The sequence below is a fragment of the Vanessa cardui genome, chromosome 5, assembly GCF_905220365.1.
Source record: "Vanessa cardui chromosome 5, ilVanCard2.1, whole genome shotgun sequence".
NCBI lineage: Eukaryota > Metazoa > Arthropoda > Insecta > Lepidoptera > Nymphalidae > Vanessa > Vanessa cardui.
In genome coordinates, this window is record NC_061127.1 from 13,804,782 (window position 1) to 13,821,194 (window position 16,413).

General features: G+C 31.3%; 1 protein-coding gene across 1 annotated transcript in view; it reads left to right on the top strand.

Moving 5' to 3' along the window:
* LOC124529733 (guanylate cyclase 32E-like) overlaps positions 1 to 16,413 on the top strand; it is a 218,043-nt gene that overhangs the window by 93,391 nt on the left and 108,239 nt on the right. The window contains exon 6 of the mRNA XM_047103629.1: positions 7,560 to 7,706. Within this exon, the coding sequence (XP_046959585.1) occupies positions 7,560 to 7,706 (147 nt within the window). The remainder of the gene's footprint in view (positions 1 to 7,559; positions 7,707 to 16,413) is intronic.

The window sequence follows — 16,413 nt, forward strand, 5'->3', positions numbered from 1 at the left end:
TAATGAAATAAGAGATACAATTTAAAATATAAGAATTTAGTTATTATTCTGATTTTAATTCATAGAATTGAATTTTATTTATTCATTCTTAGCTTTTACAATCTTAGTCAACATGATTCGTCAAAATCAACGAAAGTATGTCCCTTAATTGTAAATGCGTTACACAGTCAAATTTATTTTTAATCTCATTTGGTTTCAAACATATTTCTAATTTCTCTAAAGCAATCTTAATATATATCGATTACAAAATTACCGCTGCTCTCATTGGTCCCTGCCTTCCTGTTACATACTTCCGTTCTATTACACAAAGTCACATTCACAGATTCCAAGAAAGCAACAGGTACTATAGTAGACATATAACAAAATGTAAGTCACTCGTGAAGAATGTAGAAAATGATTTATAATAAAAAATCCTTCGCAAACTAGCATCCAACAATGAAAATAACGTCGATTGTATGTTATCGTATAATAAAACATTTCCCTGAAGTTCTACAATGCACTACTTTCAAGACGTTCCAACTTATAAGAGTACGAACAAATAGGCCATGTCCTAGATCTCGGGTAATGACATCGAATACACATTATGTTACCAATAGATTCATGATTTACACTTATGTCTTGTATTAACTTGGTGGTAGGGCTTTGTGCAAGCCCGCCTGGGTAGGTACCACCCACTCATCAGATATTCTACCGCTAAACAACAGTACGCAGCATTGTTGTGTTCCGGTTTGAAGGGTGAGTGAGCCACTGTAACTACAGGCACAAGGGACATAGCATCTTAGTTCCCAAGGTTGGTTTGGTAGGCGCATTGACGATGTAAAGAATAGTTAATATTTCTTACAGCGTCATTGTATATGTGATTTTGTATAGGTGATGGTGACCACTTACCATCAGGTAGCCCATACGCTCGTACGCCAACCTATCCCATAAAAAAATGTCCTTACGATACAATGATATAGCATCGTCTCGTATTACACAAGTCTTTCAAATAAAGCTTACCGAGATGATTTTAATTTTTGAAACGATCTATTCGCAAGTACGAGTATGTTGATAAAATAGTACATTTATTGAAAAAGGTTAGTTACATAAGTCTTGTGATATGTATCAGGCCATGTAGGATATAAAAATTGTGCTTTAATCTAGTTCTGAAGAAATATCATATATGTTTACACTACACAAGGATGGAGAGAGTGTGTACTTTACATATCCTGATACGGTGGTATTTTACTTCTAACTTGTTACGTTACAAATTCAATGGTTCTTGATAATATTACAACTAGCTAGTAAAGATACTTATAAACTAAATATGAAATGTCAATTGAAATGTTGTCCGCCGTTTAGCCGCTTTGTCCATAGAATTATTCTTTTCCTACAATAGAATATAATCTGTGTCTGCTAAATAAAAAAAGGCAAATAAGACTTAACATTAAACATCAATTTTTATTATTACTCTAGGACAAATAAACTGATCTACAATTATCTTGCGATTTCCTTTAACCTGAATAATGTAATATGATTGGTCACTTGCCTTCTGTACCAAAAAAGGTTATTCAGGTAATGGTATTTCGTAACAAATAGTATATTTAATAAGCATGTGTACAAAAATGGAATATCAATCAATAAATGTTCCACTAATTTGCTAAACATAAAAAAAAAAAACATTAAACAAAAATCTACGTGGAAAATGTCCTAAAATAGTTATTGCCAAAACGTGTGATAGCAAAAAATTGTTTTCTATTTTTAACGCTCAATTATACGCTCGTGTTTTTTAAATTATTTTGCATTGAATTCCATCAATGTTGCACACGTATTGGTTAACAGCTGGTATTAATGAACGAGCTCGTTCATTATCTAATAAAGTGTAGTACAATGGTGGTTAAAGTCAAATTTATGTATTAATGAATAGCGTATATTGCCAAAGTTTAAACGTATTAACGTGCTTTAAGTGTTCATTTACAAACAAATACCACCAAAACCAATAATTATATGTTAAATACTATGCACAAAGGTTGTCTACAAAAATCTATAACTTTTATAATACCACCATCGCATATTTTCCTGACGATCATATTTTTAACTATACATGTAATAAAAATAAAATGAAGTGTTTATTAGTAATAGAAACAGAACAAGAACAGCTTTTTACTAAATCCGTATGTACTTATACCAAAATAATATATTTTTTCAGTTTTTGTCCATCCGTCGTTCTATTTGTTACATCTCATATCTGGGACAGCTGACCTATTTAACGAAACTGATAAATATTTGCTGAAATAAGATGTAACTTAGGTTACAACAATAATTTTTTTGATGAGTTCAAACGCGTACGAAGTCACCGGCACAGCTAATATAAATATACCAGTTATTAATATAAAGTATATGTTACCATATGGCTTATTCTGGTGTACCACAAGGTTCTCATCTGGGCCCTGTACTAATTCTGTAATAAAATATATAACAACATTCAATACAGTAGGGAATCATTTTTTTCAGTTGACCTAAATTGTATAGTCATGCGATGTCATGCGATTTTGTACTGGAAAACCATCCTAACTATATAAAACAATGGTTCCACGAGAACAATATAATCTAGAATGTTAATAAATGTCTAATACAAATGTTTACTAAAAACCGAAACTTTGTACGAACTACTGAGAATTAAAACATTATCTGAAGAACACGAAATTCGCCTTGAAATTTAAGAGTAGTTTTAGACAAATAAAAAAAGAATTTGCACAGATAAACTATTATTAGGAAATGCCTGATTTAATGAAATATTATGTCGTAGTTTTAAAAATATTCAAATCAAATCAAAATATTCTTTATTCAAGTGGGCTTTTACAAGCACTTTTGAATCGTCATTTAAAAATTAAGTGAAGCTACCACCGGTTCGGAAAGTAGATTCTACCGAGAAGAACCGGCAAGAAACTCAGAAGTTACTCTTTTTCAACATTTAAAAAATGTTGAAAAAGATGTCAGTTTATTAATGATTTATTCTATTTGATTGACATTACTTTGTAGATTCAACGTTGAATAAGATTAAGCTCCTTCTTGTTTCTTGTCGATAGAATCTACAATTAGATCTGTATAATAACTGTTAAAATGATTTTAATTTATTAAGTCAGGTTTCTATCTTGATATATTTTGATATGGTATACTTCTCACTTGTTCTGTTAAATATGTGCTGTCGTCCGTATTACACATAAACAGATTTCTTTCTACATTCATTAATTTGAATATGTTTCATTATTAATGCATTCTTTACATTATAGAACATGTAGCAAGCCAAACAATACCTTGCAAATATATTATATTAAATTATATACATATATGATGATTATGTTTCTTATATTAATGAATATGATTATTTTAAAAACAGCCTATGTCTGTCTGAAACTTTGATTTTAGTTCCTTTTGCGAAATTCTTTATAATAAATTCGTTATAATATACGTATATATATTTTTTAAAACGGAGCTCGATTTAAAATCTCGTTGAATAACTTCTCATACTGTTTCGCTTCACGGTAGATTGATATTGTAGTGTTATTTATTTTAAGCCCAAAATATTTATAGCTTTATTTCGTATAAAGAACTATGTCAAAGTAAATTCTGTATTAAAAATCTCGAAAATATTTCACTATAACTGTATTATATTGTTATGTATATGAGTATACTTATTATCGATAAAATTTTTGTATTAAGATACGTTCATAAAAGTATTTTAATCGTCACGTTTCAGTAAAATAAATTGAATGTTTCCACCGTTTCGATTGTAGGCTTTACGGAGAAGATACTCAGTAATTACTTTTTATTACTATTTTAAATAATTATGCTATGGACCAATTCACGCCCAAAGAAGCACCCTTCTACGTTAAAGTGTTCAAAATTGAATTTAAATAATACACTAAGAAATAAAATTAATTGCTTATTTTACTTACAAATTAGCTCATAACTGAAAAAGTTCTGATTTAATATAAAAAATAAATCGAATAGATTACCATCTTCTTTTTTTGAAGTCGGTTGTCAAAACATTCGATACAAATCACACATAAAATCACACAGGCATTAGGAATTAAGATGATGTCCTTCGTGACTTGTAATTATTGGCAAAACACCCTACAAATTAGAATTCCGGTGTTGGATGGTACAATAATTGATAAGTACATACATGGCGCCTACCCAGCAGAGCTTGAACAGACCCTCAGTGCCTTGCATAATTGTGCATGTTATTCTTTTTATCATTTTAATTAAAGAATGGTAATATATGCCTACTCATTCTTTCTTAAAACTCAGATTTAGAGTGATTTCATTCGCCCAATTAATTTAAATAAAAAAGTAAATTAACTATTCAAACTACTAGTTTTAATTCATATTTGTATATATTTAAGGGCTTATTGTTAACTAGCTGTACCCGCCCGCTTCGCTGGGCATTAGTCGCAGAAAAAAAAAGACATGCGAGATCTAATCAAATTCTAAAAAAAAAAATTATTTAATATTCGTCATCTATTTCATCTTTTTCAATGATGTTCTCTATAGGCTGCAGATTGGTCATAACACCCATAAACTTATACGATGTTATATATGTAGGTACGATAAAATTTTTAATTAAATTTCTATAGTTTGTAAAAGTTTGCATGAAACCAACACGTCCTCCTTTATCCGGTTCTTTCGAATATCGATGTTATTACATCTATAACCTTGTCAATACTTGCGAACGTACGTCAAAGCATCCTGAGCATATTCGTGCATATGTCTTGGACTTCCACTGTACGAAGATCTTTGTCTAATATCAGCAGCTACTTTTTGCAGCCAGAGTTTTGATTGGTTGAATCGAATGTAGTTTAATCGTTCGTTCTCGACCATAGCGTACATGTCAACAATGGATAACATGAACAGAATATTTTGATACAGTCCGAGATTGGGTAATCGTAATAATTGTCATACGATTGATGTGTTTCAGCGAAACCTTGATTGTTTTTGTGTCGCTTGGTGATAACAATACCTCGTTTTGTAATTTCTGTACCGACCACTACAGCTGTGACTTCAGGAGCTACGGCAGCATTAAAACGCCTTTCATGCTCTGCATTCAATGGCGTTCTATCTGCATTGATAGTGACTTTGAATCATTTGTTGTTTCACCTTCTAAAGCACCTAGTTTCACTTTTTAAAACTGTTATAATCATGAACTAAACATTTATTTTAGTCCTAATTTTAGCGATGATTTCTCGATTAGTTATGGTAATGAACATACATCGAAGATCAATCTTTTTCTAGCATGGAATAAATGTCCAGAAACTGGAGATTTTATTTAGATACTGGAAGAAGTGAATCAATTATATGATACACTTTAAACGTAGACGGCAAATTATTGTATTGTACAATATTTGTTGCTCGAAATGATGTCATTTCAAAGCAAGAATTGTAATTTCTAATGTGCTTAAGGAAATATTCAGACTCCTCAGTAGTTCCCGTAACGTACATAAGAAGAGGTTCTGGTGCTTCAACCAGTTGTAGTAAATACATTTTGCCAGTGGAGTAGCCCTATATCAGCAGTTTATTTTAAACATCATAGCGTGACAATATGGGCATACTATATTCAATGAACCAATGATCACATCGGGATTTATTGAGATTGGTTCTAGTTCTTGACTTAGTCTATTTTAATCATTGATCATCCAGTCGTTGGGCTCTCTCGTCAGGTTTTTCAGTATCTCTTGATGAAGATGCTTGTTCGAAGATCTGGAACTTGATCATTACGTTGACTAACTGTTTTGGCAACTCTCAAGGTAAAATTCGGATTCTATTTGTTTCTAAACGTATGTCTTGTTGGTGTGTTGTTTTCGTAGCTCTTTTTGATAACGCTGCGCATATATTGCTGATGTTCCGATTTTTTTTTCTTCATTGACATGGTGGTTTCTATTTATATAAATTATTTGATTCAATGATGATCAACGATTTTCATATTTCTTTAATATTTTATACTTATCGGTTGATCGTCATAGAAATGCATCATAATACTCGTAAGGGCCATCTGTTGGTCATTTTTAATGATATGGATGAAATAATCACTTTGTCCGTGAAATAATACTTATACGTACTAATTTTCATGACAATCGGTTGAACGGTATAGATATATATTTATATCGCAGTGCTACCTGGTTGCGAGTTACATCAATGGGGATAGCATAATCTCTTTATTAATTTAATATTAATGATCGATCAAATAGTTTCATTATCTACATCCACTTTTGTATATAGATAGCCTATCATTTGCGCATGCACATGTTCTTCCTGTATACCAATTTTTATAAAGATCGGTGCATCTGTTCTCGAGTTATAGCAGAACATACAGATAGACAAATTGTCAAAAATGGTAAAAATTATGTCAGTCAATCATAAAAAGAATACTTATGACGAATTAAGATAAAAATAAGTGTTCAGACAGACTCTAGAGATTTATATAGTAGTATAGATTAAGTATTCACATGCGATAGCTTTATTATTAGCGTATTTCATGTACAAATTTGGTGTTTTTATACCGATTTCTATGCTTCTTTTTTATAGAATAGTTAATACTGTTAACTTTTTAATTTGGTATAATTGAGAGAGTAATATATATATATATAAACGGAATAGACAAATATAATCAGAAAGCTTCGAACTACTAAGCGGGAGTGACACGTGTTATTGTGAGTCAACCATAAAAGATTCTATGTAGCTTTAACCATTAAGGTTGTACACGCGATGGAAGCTTAAATATGGAGTAACTTCGCCCGTTTTTCCGACATTTCCCTTCACTGCTCTGCTCCTATTGACTGTAGCGTGATGAAAAGTATACTATAACCAGCTCAGGAGTATGAAAAATAATTGTACCAAGTTTCGTTAAAATCCGTCGAGTAGTTTTTGTTTCTATAACGGTTATATGGACAGACAGACAGACAGACAAAAATTTTACTGATTGCATTTTTGCCATCAGTATCGACCCCTGATCACCCCCTGATAGTTATTTTGGAAAAATATTTCATGTACAGAACTGACCTCCCTACAGATTTATTATAAGTATAGATAATACTTATTTATATAAAGATATTTCAACGTCGTATTGGGCATTTTCGGATTTTCTGTAATATGTGCACATTTCAGTACAATTTCAAGTGGCGTGTTACGAGCTGTAAATATGGCATTAACCGAAATATAGGTACATATAATCATACAATAAAACCGGCCAAGAGCGTGTCAGACACGCACATGAAAGGGTTTCGTAGCCATAAGATGGGCCGACCGCTTGACACAAAAAAAGAAAAATAATAATTTTTCTTTTTTTGTATCTATAATCTATAATTTTAAAAACCAATTTTTGGATTATCAGTGTACATCTCTCCACCAATTTTCGTGGCAATCGATGCAGAAACGGCGGAGAACGAGCCATGACAGACAGACGGACAGACATGACGAAACTATAGTTCTTAGTAGACTACGGAACCCTAAAAACTCGAATCTAAAGACAGTATTTTAATTTGTTCATCAAAATAAATTCTAAGAATATTTTTATTCTCCAGTGTACGTGTTCCTCGGCGAGCACATCGCGCTAGTGGACTTCGTAAACGTCTTACAAAGGCGAGGGTTGCTGGCCGCCGGAGAGTATGCTGTGGTCGCAGTGGATGATGAAATATATGATCCTAATGACGCAGCCATCACACATGCTGGTATGTGCTTTAATTATTTATTTAAGAAGCATGATTTGACGACCTCCGTGGTCGAGTGGTGTGTACACCGGTTTTCATGGGTCCGCCACTCTGAGGTCCTGGGTTCGATTCCCAGCCGAGTCAATGTAGATTATCATTTGTTTTCTATGTTGTCTTGGGTCTGAGTGTTTGTGGTACCGTCGTTACTTCTGATTTTCCATAACACAAGTGCTTTAGCTACTTACATTGGGATCAGAGTAATAATGTATGTGATGTTGTTTCATATTTATTTATTTATTTATGATCTGTGCGACTTTTAAATATATAATGTGCATGTCGAAGATTCCAATTAACCGATCAATCATGGCGTTCTACAAGTTGATATTATTAATTCAGTCCGTACGCACGTCTGGCACTGGCGCTGTACCAAGACCAGTTAATTCAACAAAGGAACATACACTGACGTATACACTATTAAATCTTTATATTTCCATCAATCGGCTCTGTAAGCTCTGTAACTGGTAACCTGTAAAACGTTAATCATGTTGTGTTATTACTATTCTAATGAATGAGGTTGTATACGCGTGTAAATTCATCATAAGTATTTTGAATTGAAATTATACTATAATCACTTGTATACAGCTTACACTGTATACAGCTTACACATTTTAAATAGGTAAATTTTACGAAAAAAGCTTATCATAACAGTTTATAGTTATGTATATCAATTATAATATATTTGATGTTATACTCGTTTATATAATTTTGAATTAAACGTTTATTGTATTAAAATCAATCGAATTTCAATTTGTATTCTACAACGTAGCATTACGTAGAAGCTCGTAGCATTTCGTAGTAGAACGTAGCTGTATTGTTACATCATTAGAATTGTTTTCTAAAAAATATAAACTGTATTATTCCATTATATCGAAAAAGATGACATAGATAATAGTAGTTTTATAACAATAATAAATTATTTATTTATTTAATAAATTTATTCATAAAAAATTAGTAGTTAGAACAAAAAGCCGACTTAATATTTGAACGAATCTGTGTCAGTAATACTTTACGAAAAACAATAAGACATTTCCATTTAGTGCTCCAATTTGTAAGAAAAACAATCATCATAATTTTTTGAATAGGCTAGCAAATTGGGTCACCTGATGGTAAGTGATCACCACGCTTAGACTTGGACGGATACAGCATCAACTATGGCAACCAAGATTTTATCTAAGCTATAATTTCCTATAGTTATCCATCATTTAAACTGGTATATATCTTAATATTGCTGTATAACGGTAGAATTAAATTTCTTAGTTACGGCGAAATGAAGTAACACAGATAAAAAAATTAACAAAAACTTAAACATCAGAAAATATTCTCGCAGTCGATGTTTAAAATAAATATGTACTGCCATTTTGAGTATTTAAATTATCGTCATCGTCCGTTCAAACGTGTTTATGTTAATCAAACATCCAACATATAATTATTCCATTTAATAGCTTTTTCATGTTTACATATGTATATACATATATGAATATGTGAATATACATATATCATACTTATTTAATAGGTATAGGTATTAAGCTTCATTCCATTTTGTAAAGTCAAGCCTAGGATAATTAAAATATCATTTATGAATATGAACTCCGATCGGGTTCATACTAGTTCTAGAATTTGTAGATATTAATTTATAAGCAAAAATAACTTATTAAACAAAATATGTAAGAAAAATATATAAGACTTAGTAAGTTAAAATTTAGTTTTTTTTAGTTTTATGTATATATAGATTAATTAAGTATTATGCAAAGAATATCTCTTTCTCTGACAGCTTTGTCATTACTATTACATATCATAAAATATATATCCAGTGGCTAGAACGTGTACACCGTACATCTTAACCGATAATTGCTGATTCAAACCCACGCAAATACAATTGAATTTTTATGTCCTTAATTTGAGTTTGTACTTCAAGTCGCGTTTAGTAGTGAAGAAAAAAAGTAGGACATTCTACCACATGTGAATCGTTGGGTACAACGAGACATTGAAGAATTGTGGTGGAATATGCTCCTAACCTCCTCCTTCAAAGAACAGAAGTCCTTAGCTCAGCTGTGAGAAATGTACAGGCTGCTCATTTTGTAATGGCTAAGAAGCGTATTTTTTAACAAATAATTTTATGTTTTCAGACATTAAAGAACTAAAATGAAGGACTAAAATAATGTTGTATTCAAAATCAAAATATAAAATCTATATATAGATCATTAGGGTTCACTTCGATTTCTTTAATATTTATCAATATGTCCAATATACCGTAAATTTTAAATCAACGCGTATATCTTACGTTAATTAATCAATAATGATATTAAAACTTGTTTAACCCTTCGGGTGCCTGGTGGGTCTGACAGACCCGTCACTTCAAAAAATCAACGATAACTTTTAAATTTTTTGAGCAAACCCGCTGCACTCCTGAGTAGCTTCGCGATACAAACTAACGGCTATTTTGACTACTCTTCCGCTGTCCGCAATGTACACCCATCCGAACAACACGCATCTTGTGTGCGCTCGGGTCTCAGGGACCCAACCAGGCACGCGGCGTAACTTTTAATCTTAAAGCTATTATTTTTGTTTTGGCTCTTTAATTTATATTGGGTGGTAAATTATTTGTGGAAAAAATATGAATACAGTTATAATGGCTGGGCGATTAATAAATGATGAAATTCGCCAAGCTTTAGAGAAGAAATTTTAAAGAAAATGAAGATGAGGATGTAATTTTTAATGAATGTGAATGTGAGTCAGACCCATAATTCTGATGATGACAAGGAAGAAGTAAAAGTCTATAACGAACCAAATATCAGTGATATCATATACACAACCAAATGAAAGTGATTTATATGTCCCAGCCATTATGTAATTTTGGTCACAGATCAATATATAAAGGTCTTGATTATTATTTCTGGATTCTCAACACTACTGGCATAAAACCAAAAGTTAGTAATATGTTAAACAATTCTGATACAATTACAACTAGAAGGAACTTTATAAAAAATGGGCATGGTATTGACTGCTCCAAATCAGACTAAACGACGTAATAGTTGAAAGAAACAAAATCTTACAAATACTTTACGTAAGAGAATCAGCTCTCATTTAGGGGAACCCTCAGAGCCACCACCCAAAAGACATGATGCTGGTAGAAAAATGTATTGATATGTATGTCCTAGCCAAAAAGATCTCAAGTCTAAATACATCAGTGTCTCTTGCACAAGTCATATTTGCTTGGAACACGCAATTTTCGTTTGCGAAAATTGTCACATAAATACTGGTTAGTTATAAGCAATACCTTTGTTGCTTTTAGATAAAAATATAATAGTTTGTAAGTTGATTAATTAGTGCCTTAAATTAATGTGAAGTCTGATTGTTGATCACAATTAAAAAGTTTAATATTGTTGATTTAAACATAAGTGTTTATTTTTATTACGTAAAATTAGAGTCTTTTTAATTTTTTTATTGTGACTTTGTTGAAGAACTTTAGTTTCATTTTATTTTTAATTCATATAACTAAACAGCTCTAAAATAAACATAAACAAATTATTTGGCGTTCTGACAAATGAAATAAGTAAAAATCAAGCATTTTGTTACCGGGTCCCACAGACCCACCAGGCACGCCATGTAAGTTTTACCCACCAGGCACCCGAAGGGTTAAATTGCATCAAAGCGATCTAACAACTAACTTGTATTACAAAGTAATATATAACCCAGTACAAAATCAAAAACAGTACAATAAAACCAAATAAATTAAAATTGCCAATCGTTAATAGAAATTTAAAATATGTCACTTTTATATTTATATACATAAGTCTCCGGTTAATTAATTTTTTGCTGAGAGCCAATGTTTAAATATGGAACAATGGTTGCTAGAACCACGTAACCAACTCCAAAATGAAGCGGCTGGTTTTCACTAAAAGCGCTACGTTAAAAAGGTACGCTGGCTTGAATAAATATGTCGGATGCGTACAATTTACGTCGAGAAAATGCGTAACTTAAAGTGCCTCTATTCAAAATCGAAATAAAATGCATTTAATTTAAGTAAACTTTGCAATAAAGTACCACCGTTTCGGAAAACAGCCTCCAGCGAGAAGAAATGTCAAGAAACTCGCATAGTTTCTGTTTTAAAATAAACAGATTTACAATTCTGTTGTTCCCAATTATGGTCTACTCAATCCTGTTAAGAAAAAATTGCTTAAAACAGGTGTCAATCTCAAAAAAGATTTGTTATTATTATTATTTCCTTAATTAAATGAGAGTTCTTACTCTAGGTAACTAGGTATAACAATATATATATAGGTAAACTAGGTAACTAGGTATAATTTCGTACGAAACCGGAACAGACTTGCATTAGTAGTGTAGCTTGCGAATAGAGTGAGTTTATTATGTTCGATTTATAATTGGCAGGTTTGTGCCCGAAGCTCTCTACAATGTAACCTCTCTCTAACCTCAATTATGAGCATGTTCCGGTTGTAAGTAATACTTATTTGTGAATAATGTTTGTACGTATGCTCTGTATACGTAACCTATTGTAATACATATTTTCTTATTTACGTTGGTTTCCGTAGAGTAAAGATATGATGTACCTGACTTTGAGTTGTATGAGGTGTGGATTCGTGAATGTTTTGATATCAAAACAATCGTGCTGAAAATATATTAAGAAAGGACTTTACTTAATTATCCGCTTATTCCAAAAAAATAAGGAATATGTTCCAAGCCCTCTCCTTAATGGAAGAGGAGGCCTTATCCCAGCGGTGGGAAATTTACAGGCTGTTACTTTGCGTTTTTTTTTAGTTGGTCACTCAAATATATATAAGAACTTATTTTATCGTATGTTTCGTCATGTAAAATTTTTGCCCCGATCGTTACGAAACTAACATGTATAGCCACCAAATCGTATTTGAGCAACGTGGGCGAAAATGTTTAAAAACTAATTCTCAAAAGAGTAAGGTCCTAAGCGCTGCATTGTAAAGTCATTATCCACTTTACAGCTTATGTCTCGCTTTGAAGTTTAAATCTCATGGCTAACTCACAAATTAACAGTGTACCACATAGTTTATATTCCTTGACAATGAAAATTTACGGATGATCACGTACAATAAGGTTACTAATATACGTGGACGACAAGATATGTGTGGACGACCTCCGTGGTCGAGTAGTGTGTACACCGGTTTTCATAGGTACGCCACTCCGAGGTCCCGGGTTCGATTCCCGGCCGAGTCGATGTAGAAAATTCATTAGTTTTATATGTTGTCTTGAGTCTGGGTGTTTGTGGTACCGTCGTTAATTCTGATTTTCCATAACACAATTGCTTTAGCTACTAACATTGGGATTAGAGTAATGTATGTGATGTTGTCCCGTATTTATGTACTATAGAGTTATTATTATTATTATGTGCCATAAAACAATAACATATATATTAAAAAATACAAATTAAGTACATATACAGCATACAGGCGAAGTTATAACACAATATATTACTATGCTTGTACCGAAGCAACTTCGCTTAGCTTATCAACGTTTATCAAACTTCATGATAACATTTCGAAAGTTCAAACTAACTTTAAATCAAACAAAATCGCTCCAAGTTCAAGGTGAATCAATTTGTTGAAGCTTTAAGTCGAAATTTACATTAGAAGAAAGTCTAGGTAATTATGTTCGCTGTTATAGAATAATTAAAACAAAATCATACAGAGAGTTCATGGAATAAAATCAGAAGTCAAACATTATTTATCCACTAATGCTTTTGAGCATTAATGAGGATGGATCCATCGTTTCTTTGGTCATCCCCTTCCTCTAAGGAAGGGGATGACTGAGACTGAGATTGATAAATATTAAAGAAATCGAAGTGAACCCTAATGATCTATATATAGACTTTATATTTTGATTTTGAATACAACATTATTTTAGTCCTTCATTTTAGTTCTTTAATGTCTGAAAACATAAAATTATTTGTTAAAAAATACGCTTCTTAGCCATTACAAAATGAGCAGCCTGTACATTTCTCACAGCTGAGCTTGGAAGGGGATGGATTGTATGAAAGAAGATATGGTTAGAAAGAATGTTACTTGTGAGATGATATCAGAAAGAGAAGTATGGAAGATATGCTGTGCTGACCCCAAGTAAAATGGGGATATGGGCTGGAAGATGTTGATTCCTATTATGTTTATTATTATTGTATATTGTATATGATATAATTATAAAAAAAAGTAAATATATCCCGCTAAGTTTCTTTCGCCGGTTCTTCAGATCTGGGTAAATTCCGAGCCGTAGGTAGATTTTTGACAGTCAATAAGTAAATGTAATCACTTCTATATTGAATAAAAATTTTTGACGTTTTATTAAGTTCCGAAGGGTGAGTGAACCACTATGTTATAGGGATATTAAAATTTTTAATTTCATTTTAGTATTGCCGTTTACTATGGATCTACAAGTCATTGAATGGAAAGAATATATTTTATTGTTATTTAATGAACCAAAAATTTTAGCCTATTATTTTATTAAAAACTTAAGCCATGTAGAATTCCATTATTTCCATCGGAAATATTGTTCTGAACCCCACAAAATTTTATAAATATTACACTTTTTTGAAAAGTCAGCGATTTTTTATCCAAAAGTTTTTAGCACAGTTTTCTTACTTGTTAATAGATTCATTGACTTCAATTTATATATTTCCGATATCCTCAAAAGCTGATAGACATTTTTCGCCTTGTACAGCTACTCTGTGGAACGAAATTTCGCTGTCAATTTCTTTCCATCGACATGACTTCAAAATAATGAATGAAAATTTTAAAGAAACGAGCTTATTCCTTTCTAAAAAAATGGCAACGCATGTAGAAGCCCTACGGCTTTTATGTGGGAGATATTAGTTACTTTGCATGAAGTTAAATACCTGCCTGTTTGCTCTGTATTCAATAAATTAAAATAATATTATTTTATGTCACCAATCACAAAATATGAAACAATGTAAAAATAAAACTTAAAATATTATATTTACTTGTTGCAATTTGTAGATATCCAATATTCAGTAAGTTCTAGTAAATCCGACCAATCAATAGCCAATTACTTGTTACCTTGATGTTTGGAATCGCAGTTCTTAAAATCAGAAATTTTAATACAAAATAATAAATTAATACTCTTATGTATATATTATATTTGCAAACAATATAAAATAATAATAAATTTATAAAAAAAAAACATAAATTGAGCGTATAATAAGATGACCTTCAAACAGGATAAATAATATGTGGAGTACATACAAATTCCGGTATATTACTGTATTGAATTAAATGATTTTGTTAAGTATTATTTATGCCAACATTATTCTAATATAAAGACATAATTCCTTATTCATATTTTCGTTAATCACAATACTATATTTCAAAAATGTATGTATATTTATGTATATTTAAGCCCTGTCTATTACTGAGACACTGGAGTCCGAACTCAATTTAACAAAATATTACTAGTTTAATCTTGATATTATTGCAATATAATTGTTTCGTTGTCATTAATGTGAATATTGAATTAAAAAAAAAAAAACAAAAGAAGATTACAGAACATTCATTTTTACTTCTTCTTATTACTTTTTCTTTTTGAATTAATATATGACAAAATAATTTCTTATTTATTTATTTTGTCTCAGACATAGTCTATATTTTAATTTTAGTATTACATAACCAACCTTATAACTAATGTTTATAAAAAGAAATAATAATTGTAATACTAAGTACTGAAAACCGCAGGGAGGTATGGAAGAGCAAGGAGTTACACGGACGCTTCTATCGAATCCATCTTCTTCTTCTATCTTCTATCGGACGAAATTCTGTGGTCAACATCCTGCTTCATCATGATATCACCTGTATTCTAATGAGAACTTGTAAAAAAAATTGTTTCAAGATTGCCCCAAATACTAACAATGAAAGTCATTTACGATCTAAACGTGAGTGCGTTGTAATTTCTCATTATTTGGCAAACAATGAGCCAAGCCAGCATAACGAGATAGCGTATTACATACTTTAAAATGAATATAATGATGTAATACTATATCATGACCCGCATTGCGTCAGATTTTGTCTAATAAATTATAAAATATTTCACAATTTTCAGCTCATAATTATTCTCTGATTTCATGTTTCAAGATTTCACTAAAACTTGAAATACGGTTTTGAGAAATTCGTCGATGAAAATCACGTTCGTTCGAACGTTAAGTGCAGTTTCTAAAGACGTTTCGGAAATTTTACTCTTTTCTGAATTTCACACTATACGCGTACAGACGGTGAGCTTACGTGATCAAAATAAATATGTCACTTTTGCGATCAATAAATTTGTATATAAATTTTTTCTATTTACTATTAATAATAATACATTATTTATTTGTTTAAGTAACTATATATTTCTAAATTTTTGTATATCAGTTTTAGTACAATATATACATATAAATATAACATTGAGTATTATTCACTAAAACTGCTGTACCATTCCATTAAGTAAAGAAATACAAAAACAGAACAATGATTAATATTTATGTATTCAAGTCTGCTGGCGATCAGGCTAAAGATGTCGTTGCTGCTGCCACTGACTCTGCGTACTAACGCAGTCAGAGTTGTAGATTTTATGCATGATATGGATTGGCATGAGATAAAAAAATCGAAATCCCTGCAAACATTCCTGACGCATTCCAGGA